Genomic DNA, 9,243 nt, shown 5'->3' with positions numbered 1-9,243 from the left:
TCCTGCCGGTGGACAGCAGTGACTGGAAGGCCGCTCTGCAAGGCAGTCTGGGGCCACCAGTCCAGGGAGGCTTCTGGACCCGGGCCCAGCCATGGTGCCTGGTGATGGCCCCCTGGACCTGGACGTGTGCGCACCTGCTCCGGGCAGCCCAGCTTTGGTCAACAGCGAAAAACTGAAAAGCCACGTCCTGTTAGCAAGGCCATCCACCACCTGTGGTTAATTCGTAGGACGTGTGCTGTACAACAGCTAAAATAAACAAACTAGACCTCAGTGTAGTCACGACTGAGTTTTCAGAGAACTTATACTGAATGGAAGTGCATGCTGATTGACTGCAACGTGCTACAATTGATGCAAATTTTTAGAGATGAGTAAAATCATGAATGAAATAGGGTTTATGGATGCGGACACTGCTGGGCAGGGTTAACACCACAAGCAGAAATAGACAAACTCTGGGGGCCTCGGCTGGAAGGGGGACGCGAGGCTGCGGAGGGAGGCGCAGGCTTCACGGCCAGCTTTCCTTCTAGGAAAAATCTAAATCAAATGGCTTCATATTTATGTCCAGATGGAGGGTTTGTTTCAAGGTGTTTGTTAAATTATTTTTGGTATTTCTATGCTGCTTTATTTTTTTCAAAGTATTTCTGTCTTCCTCTAAGACCCAGGGAACAGACGACCCGGTAGACCCAGTACCCTGACCCAAGAAGGCAGGGTGTCATATCCACGGGCCTCCTGGGTCAGGGTGGCCTCTCCCACCAAATGCCAGGGCCCCTGGGCCACGGGCCCCACTGTGTGTAGGGCACACACGGCCAGACATGACCTCCCAGGGATACCCGCGCCCTGAGGCAGGGATGGCATCTCTTGCAAGAGTCCACGACTAGACATTTATCTCCAGGATGAGGAAAGAGGCCCAGTAGTTTGAGTGGGGCCAGGAGCCCCATGTGAGGACCTGCAGAGTCCTGGGGGGCCCAAGCCATTCCCTGCTCCCCTCTCTGCCATCAAGGTGGTGCAGTGTGTGTGGGGGGAGGGCGGGGGGGTTGAAACTCAGGACTCCGTGGAGTCATGACAGCTAGAGGATCAGACAGGGGTCAGGGTGGATGGTGGCCCTCCTGGGGAGATACCAGGATGCAGCACCAGGTCACCACTGGCTCAGACACGGCCAGGCATGAAGACCTGAGTACACTCCATACTGATGTCCTGGGCAGGCACTGGAGTGACCTGGGAACCCTGCCCCTGAACAGTCAGAACCAGAGGGAGTGGCTGGACACAGCATAGGCCCAGGAGTGGTGGCCACTTCCCCGGGGGACAGTGTGTGGGGGGGTGGCCAGTGTGTCCCCAGAGTCACCCTTTGCTTACCTTGTGCTGCTGACGCGGGTTCAGGCCGGGTGTGCTGTTCCAGACTCCCGCAGCCTGGACCCGTCCTGCCAGGCAGCGCTGCTCAGTGCCGGGTTGGGGGGGTGGAGGGGGGTGGCCGTCGGTGTGGGTGGGCTCCAGGGTGAGGCCGTAGGAGCTAGCAAGTCAGCCAGGTGGGAGTGAGGGGACAGGGGAAGCAGGGGCTATCGGCCACCAGCTTGTGGGGACAGTACAAGCCACCCTGGACTTACAGGACTCGAGTCTCCACTCTGTGGCATTTAGACAACGGAGGTCAAAACAGAACCAAAGAAGGGCTTCTGTCCACGCTTGAGCCAGGCAGGTGGGAGTGACGGCCCTGCCCGCCAGTGCAGGTCCCCCAAAAAAGGGTTCTGCAGGGCCCCTTCAAGAAAACACATGCCTGGTTTGCGGCAAAAACATTTATTTTACACAGTTATCTTTATTTTAAGGTCAACATTCAGACATACGAGATGGAGATCATCACGGGACCCATCCTAACCCTCCAGCCTGGCCCTCCAGGGTGCACGTGGGAGCCGGGGTCAGGGCACCTGCCCACCTGGGTGGGTTCCACGACAGGACAAAACCAGCGCATGGACAGCTGTTTCCATGCATTTGTATTTAGTATTTAAAAACAATGTATAAACATCTATATTTCTGGGTAAAGTGCCTCCCTTCTCTTAGCTTGAAACACTGTTTCATTTTCTAGGGAACAAAATCTAGGAAAGGTACTGCCTGTGGGACCCTGAGCCCAGTGCCTTCCTGGAGGGCGGCCCTGTGTGGCCCCTGCTCCTCCCCAGTGGACCCCACCCAAAGCAGACCTGTGGGCAGAAGACAGAATCCCCTTTAGAAAGTACTTTGTCACAGATTGTATCTGATGCTCAGAAAACTGGTTTTAACGTTTCAAGAGAGGGAAGGATTTCCAGTCACCTAGATGTCCCAACGGGTCACTCACCTGGAGTGTCAGGTGATCAGAATGGGTGGGCCCCCCAGGATGGGCATGGCACTCATCCTGGTCCACCACAGTAGCCCTGGCACCCTACCTGGACATTCACACAAATCCTAGGGACACAACAGGGCCAGTGTTCGCTTCTGCGCACCCGGCAAAGGAGCCTGCCTGCCTCTAAAACCCTGCTCTTGACCCGACTCGCCAAGAGAGCCAAGGCCGTCTCGGAGGCACCTGCATTGTACGCGCCGCCTGCCGCGGGGTGTATACATACGCACATATGCACACACACAGACACAGCGCTGCCGCGCCCGCCGCGCCCGCCGTGCTTGCAAGCGCAACAGAAACGCAGCTTTTGCCGGCTCCACAGGAGGGTTCACAACCAAAGGAGCGAAAACAAACGGTCCTGGGTCACACGGTTCACAGATCAGCGTGTTGGGAAAGGAATGTGGCCAGTCGCTCCTTCCACACCCTCACGTCCGTCCCTCTGGCAGCAGAGGGACATGCCAAGAGCCAGGGAAGGCTCCCCAGTGAGAGCCCGCGTGCTGGCGCCCACTCCACCTGCTGGCGGTCTCACCCCGGGGGCCGGGTGCTGGGAGGCCCGGCGTCTCCCAGGCAGCCAGAGGCACCCGTGGGCTCACCTCAACGGTCCCCCTGCAGTCAGAACTCTTGGGAACAGACCTCTCCTTGAGCAGGAGCCTCGTGGCCACACCTGGTGGCCACGGGTATGGAAACACCGCCTGTTCTAACCTCAGCACACTCTGGCTTCTCTAGTGGGTCCCCATGGGTGCAAACTGTGCTGACTGACCGGAAACTAGGAAGGCTCACACACCGAGCGGTAATATCTAAAGCAGTTTGAAAATAGAATAAAGCTAAAGGAAGACAAGAGAAAGACGAGAGAAGACCACATCACTGGGCAGGAACAAACGTAAATACCAGCGGCCGCCATCAGCCAACCTGGCGCCCCGTGTGCTTCTCGCCAGCCCGCCTGCGAGGCCACAAGCGCTGGCTGCTGCCAGGCCCTCGGCCTGGAGGGGGCAGGAGTCCCAGAGCAGGGAGCCCTCACCGACGCGCAGCAGGCAGACAGTCGCCCCCACGTGGCCAGTGAGCAGTCCTCTCCAGAGGCAGCAGCCAGGGCCAGGCAGCCCCCCCCCCCCAACGCCCAGGGCAATCCTATGGGTCATCACTGCCAGGATTTACTCCTTGTACACATTCCTCAGGAGGCTGGGTGGGACAGACCTCCGAGCCCCCACCCGGGGCCACTCCGCCTTCGCCTTCGGTGGCTGTAGGACACTTGGCGAGGGGCTCACCCAGATGTGCGAGTTGGGCCCTGGGGCTTTCTGAGCACAGAGCTGCAGGGCCCCCTGCAGGTCCCAGCGGCAAAGGGGGAGGCTTTCTACCTTAAGTCCAAGCTGTGAACTTAGTTCTTGGCCATTCTGGGGAAAAACAGCTCACAAAGTATTTCCAGAAACATTGCAAAGGCTGACCGTGGCCCACCTCTCAGGCTGGGATGCGCAGTGGACGGCTCTGTGGTCTCACCTCCTCCCTCGTCCCCGGGTGGATGATGAATTTTCACGAGGCCAGATTTTAGCAAATTACTTCTAACTTACAATCACAGTGCATGTTTTCCCTCTTGTCATCTTGACATCTTCATGATCGTTTTAATGAACAAAAACTAACAAAACGGGATCAAACACCTGCCCTCGGCCCGGTCTCCGAGCGGGTCCACGTCCCGTCCTCGCACTGCCGGCCTCTCAGCCGCTTCCTGGCCGCCCAGAACCGGCTCCGGGCACGGCCGCGGGCAGCGGGAGCGCATTCCGGGGCGTCTGAGCCGGCGCTGTCCTCGTCCTCCATCCCCACTCCAGCTTCAGGAGACACTCAGCAGCAGCCGCGAGGCTCGCTCTGCAGAAACCAAGCCCACGTGGCCACTCGGGTCTCTGGCCAGTGCAGGCCCAGCCGGGAGCCATACCACGTCGAGTGCTGCTGGGGACGTGGGCCAACACAGGGGCCCCATCCACAAGTTCTGGGACACACACAAGACTGACTTCCAGCTCCACAGAAGGTGCTGCTCAACACAGTGGTAGGGGGACGCCCAGTCCGGCTGCTGGCTCACATGCCAAGGGCACCAGGGTGTGCCTTTGGTCCAGCTGGTGCTTCCTCTGGGAACCTGATGTCTCTAGTGCTGCCTGAACCATCAATGGTGGCCAAAGGGAACAGGCGAAGGAAGGTGGGCAGGAGCCCTGGGAGGCACAGAGAAGAGGGCTACGCTCCCCACATGTGCTTCCCAGGGCTGCTCAGTCCTCCGCCAGCAACCTGGACGGTCAGCCCCTCTGACGACAAACTGGCTCACTGCCACCGCTTGTGGTTCTTCCAGGTCCAGGAAGGCCCACCAGGAGGCTGGGTGGGCCTGAAGGAATGTGCAGGGTGACCTAAGGGGAGGGGAGGTGGCTGGAATGTGGCCGGGAGGGGGGAGTGTGGAAGCAGCAGCCCCCACAGCCTGGCCAGGGAGCACGCCCAAGCGACCATGCACCAGAGACCCAGGCTGCGCCCAGGTGGAAAACGGAGTCTTGGGGCTAGCAGAGCCTCCTCCATGCTCCACAACAAACTCACCCGTGGGAAAAACCCAGTGACAAGGCCAAGTGACCAACGCAAACAGACCCGCACACACGCACAGCACGGAAAGGCCAACCGTGCTGGGTGGAGGGGGGACGTGCCCGGCTCTTTCCTGGTAATGCGCCCAGAGGCTCTGGCTGCGTCCACATGGCTGGGGAGCACAGGGCAGGGACCAGACCTCACAGCTGCCGCCAGACAGCACCGGCCTCCGCGCCTCGCAAACACAGGGGAAGGAGCCTCCCTTGCGGCCCCGGCCTGCCTGGCTGGGAGACCCCAGGCAGACTCAGGTCAGTGTGTCCACTCGAAAAGCCCCAAGGCAGGTTCAGCATCTGGTTCACGCAGCCACGCCCACAACACAGACAGACATGGGACGTAACCCCAGACATGCTAGTAAAAAAGGAGAGAACAGAAGAGGAGGACCGTAGCTACACTGCTTTAAATACTGCATGCGACGCACTTCACGTGTTGGGGGCGACGGGCGGGCGGGCACAGAGGTGGGAAGGGCCCGGTGGGCTGTCGGCTGCCCTTCCTCCGTGGCCAGAGCAGCTCCCTCCCCATCTCTGCGGCTACAGTTCATGATTCTAAGGGTGAAGTGGCCGGGTGCTGAGCTATCCTGGATCACGGCGGCTCCGGAGCTTAGTTGAACCCGTCGGTGTGGTAGCTGGGGTGGGAGTCGGCCGTGAGCTGGGTGGTCTCCGTGGCGGACGCCGGCTGCATGACGATCGGCGTGTCCGCAGCCTCTGAAAAGCAAGCACGCGCATGTTCATCGTGTGGGCATCCCGAGCGGCCCCTAACGACATCGTCCTCTGTGACAACGCTCTGTCGCCTGGCCGCTCCGCCGGGGTCACGGGTCGGAGGGGAGAGGCCATCTGCGCACCTCCACCCAACACAGCCTTCCTCAGTTGCCTCAGGTCACCGCCAGCCCTCGGTCCCTCCCCACCTGCTGGGTCCCGCGAAACTTCGGCTGCTTCAGATCGCGGCGGGGACAGCCCTCTGTGTCTGCGTTTACCTCAAGCGTCCACGTTCACACCTCAACAGTCCCCGCGACCACCACAAACACTCCGGCACCGAGTCAGTGCCCTCCTGTTTGACAAGACAGGTCGACACGGCTCAGGGCCCGGCCCGGCCCGGCCCGCCCCGCTCAGCGGCCCTCGGCGGGCACTCACCCCGCTCGTCCGACTGCAGCTGCGCCTCCAGGTCCTCGGGGGACACGTAGAAGCCGGCGGCGTCGCCCGCGGGCGCCCTGGGCTTGCACCTCCCGCAGCAGCAGTTGAAGCAGCAGCAGAGGCAGCAGCAGCAGTAGCAGCAGGTGAGGAGGCCGCACACGACAAACAGCGCCTGCGCAGGTGGACGACAGGGACGCTGGCCACGCAGCTTTCGGGGCCCCCGCCCCGCGGCCAGCCCCAGGCCCCTCTGGGGGTGCGACGGGCTAAGATGCCTGTCACAGATGGAGGGGCGGGGACACAGAGACAGAGCTCTGTAGCTTCTGGAAAGGGAGTCAACAAAGAGGGTGAGGGCCAATGGCCAGCTCCACGGGGACTTCAGGAGACACAGGATTTGAATCAAATAAGGAAAAGGATAAGTGTTCAAAAAATAGAACAGAAAAATGTCAAATTTTTTCAAGTCAGATTTCAAACGAGTCCTCCCCAAAGACGAAAACATCTGTCCACAGCGCACTAGGAAAGCTGCCTTGCAAGGCCTGTCCTCCTAGGAACTTGCTTGTCAGAGAACGTCAGCTCGGTGTCGGGCTGGCCCTGCGCACTCCCAGCCTGTCCCACGCAGGCTGGCGAGCTGGCCACATCCTCGTGGGACAGGAAAACGACTGCCCTGTGTTCGGAACCATGGCCCCGGAGCAGAGCCCCCGGACCGAACGGCCTGGAATCCTGCGGGGCCCGGGGCCCTCCCGCCACGCCCGGCACCAGCCGCCCGCTCGGCTCACCTTGGCCCACCAGCTGGAGAGCACAAAGTAGGTGTTCACATTCTCCTCCCCAAACTGCTCGGCCACGTACAGTCCCAGCGACCCGTACTTGTCATAGATGTTTCTTTTCGTGGCGTCGGTCAGGATGGCGTGGGCATTGTTGATCTCCTTGAACTTGTCTGCAGCCTCTGGGTTATCAGGGTTCTTGTCAGGGTGATATTTCAAGGCAAGTTTCCTGCAAATCAAAACCATTTCTTTGTCACTTAGTACACATTCATCCCTGACAGGGCCCGCCGGAGGAAACATCCACCCGTCGCCACGGCACTTCCCACCTCGCCGGCGTTCCAGCCCATCAGAGTTGGCGGTCTCCGCAAACCACCGGGCCCTCGCGCGGCCCCAGGGCAGGGAGTCCCGGGGTGAGGGCTAACCCGGAGGAAGGGATCGCAGGGCACAGGGAGGGAGGGGCGGCTCTTGCAACAGCTCCGAGGCAAGCCCCGCTGCCGACCTCTAGCGTCCCAGCAGGCTGACCGCTCATCCGCATGACGAAGCGGTAACGAGCAGGCGCACAAGGGCCTGCTGCCCACGCGCCCACGAGTCACACATGGGAAGAACACAAAGACGACCGTGTGAGCGTACAGATCCGTGAGGGGTGTTTGCCTCTCGCGGCGCACTCCGTGCAGGCGAGGGGACTACGGTTACTGCAGGAGAGGAGCAGACCACTCAGCACTCCAGAGCCCCATCTGCTGGGCAGGCTCAGACCTGCCTCCCTCTGGACCTGGCTGCTCCAGGGCAGACCGTTTGTATTATCCACAAAGTGTTTTTCTGTTGCCAAGAAAATATCAGTTGAGAGCTGGGGGCTGTGAGGGAGCTCAGCACGCGCACAAAGGTGTGGTGGGGCCATCGCCAGGTGAACACGGGGTCAGCCAGGGACAGACGCTGGTTCTGGTAAGAGCACGTCAGACTGCACCAGGTACGATGCCCTCCCAGCGGGTGGTCTCTTACCGATAGGACTTTTTAATGTCATCTGAGGTCGCGTTCTTGTCTAGCCCCAGCACATGGTAGAGCGATTCCCCAGAGGTAGAGAGTGAGCGCTGTCTCTGGTCTGCCATGGTAGGCTAATCTACAAGAAAAACGCAAAGACAACATCAACAACTATAAAGATTCCACGCTCAGAGTGGATGGACTTTATTCCAGATGACTGTTCTAAGCAAAACATCACAACGCTGCTAGTGGGGGCCAGAGGCGAAGCTGGCGATTCTGCTTGTGAGGAAGAGCACGGACACGCCAAGGAGACTGTGCAAAATTAAGTGTGTTTAATCTCCAGAGCAACTTCTAAATAAAGAAATGTAAAGTATAGTTAAAAAGCTAAAAGAAAAAAGGAAATGAACGCCTTAGACTAAGAACTCCAATAAAAAGAAGAGACTGTCTTGGGGCGCCTGGGGGGCTCAGTATGTTGAGCATCCAACTTCAGCTCAGGTCATGATCTCATGGTTCATGGGTTTGAGCCCCACATCAGGCTCTGTGCTGACCACTCAGAGAATGGAGCTGCTCAGATTCTGTCTCTTCCTTTCTGCCCCCTTACCCACTCAAAGCTCTGTCTCTCCCTCTCAAAAATAAACATTAAAAAAAATACATATATATAAGACTATCTTAATCCCTATCAAAATAACACCAGCATTCCTCACAGACCTAGAACTGTCCTAAAATTTGTACAAAACTAGAAAAAACCTGAACAGCCAAAGCAATCCTGGGAAAAACAAAAACAAAGCCAGAGGCACCACAATCCCGGACATCAGTTATGTTACAAAGCTGTGATCATCAAGACAGGATGGTACTGGCACAAAAACAGACCCTCAGATCAATGGAACAGAACAGAAAACTCAGAAATGGACCCACAAACGTATGGCCAACTATTCTGACAAAGCAGGAAAGAATATTCAATGGAATAAAGACAGTCTCTTCAGCAAGTGGTGTTTGAAGAACTGGACAGCGACACGCAGAATGAACCTGGACCACTTTCTTATACCACACACAAAAATAAACTCTAAATGGAAGAAAGACCTAAACATAAGACAGGAAGCCATCAAAATCCTAGAGGAGAAAGCAGGCAAACACTTCTGACCTCGGCTGCAGCAACTTCTTACTCCACGTGTTTCCGGAGGCAAGGGAAACAAAAGCAAAAATGAACTATTGGGACCCCATCAAGATAAAAAGCTTCTGCACAGCGAAGGAAACAACCAGCAAAACTAAAAGGCAACCGACAGAATGGGAGAAGGTACTTGCAAATGACATGTCAGATAAAGGGTTAGTATCCAAAATCTATAAAGAACCTATCAAACTCAACACCCAAGAAACAAAGACTCTCATGAAGAAATGGGCCAAAGACACGAATAGACACTCTTCC

At 57.8% G+C, this 9,243-nt stretch overlaps 1 protein-coding gene across 5 annotated transcripts in view; it reads right to left on the bottom strand.

Moving 5' to 3' along the window:
- Positions 1-1,769: 1,769 nt before the first annotated feature.
- Positions 1,770-9,243, bottom strand: part of DNAJC5 (DnaJ heat shock protein family (Hsp40) member C5) — a 39,950-nt gene continuing 32,476 nt past the window's right edge. For 3 of the 5 annotated variants that reach the window (XM_029916747.1, XM_029916748.1, XM_029916749.1), the window contains 4 exons: positions 7,842-7,959; positions 6,861-7,074; positions 6,088-6,259; positions 1,770-5,661 (listed from right to left, as the gene is read on the bottom strand). In XM_029916747.1, coding sequence (XP_029772607.1) covers positions 5,558-5,661; positions 6,088-6,259; positions 6,861-7,074; positions 7,842-7,948 — 597 coding nt within the window. In that variant the 5' untranslated portion in view covers positions 7,949-7,959 and the 3' untranslated portion in view covers positions 1,770-5,557. Of the gene's footprint in view, positions 5,662-5,861; positions 6,005-6,087; positions 6,260-6,860; positions 7,075-7,841; positions 7,960-9,243 lie in introns of all 5 variants that reach the window. The other 2 variants (XR_003900872.1, XR_003900871.1) reach the window with 2 other exon arrangements.

The sequence above is a fragment of the Suricata suricatta genome, chromosome 12 (genome assembly GCF_006229205.1).
Source record: "Suricata suricatta isolate VVHF042 chromosome 12, meerkat_22Aug2017_6uvM2_HiC, whole genome shotgun sequence".
NCBI lineage: Eukaryota > Metazoa > Chordata > Mammalia > Carnivora > Herpestidae > Suricata > Suricata suricatta.
Note: the sequence above shows the minus strand (reverse complement) of the source record. Positions and strands in the feature narration are given on the sequence as shown.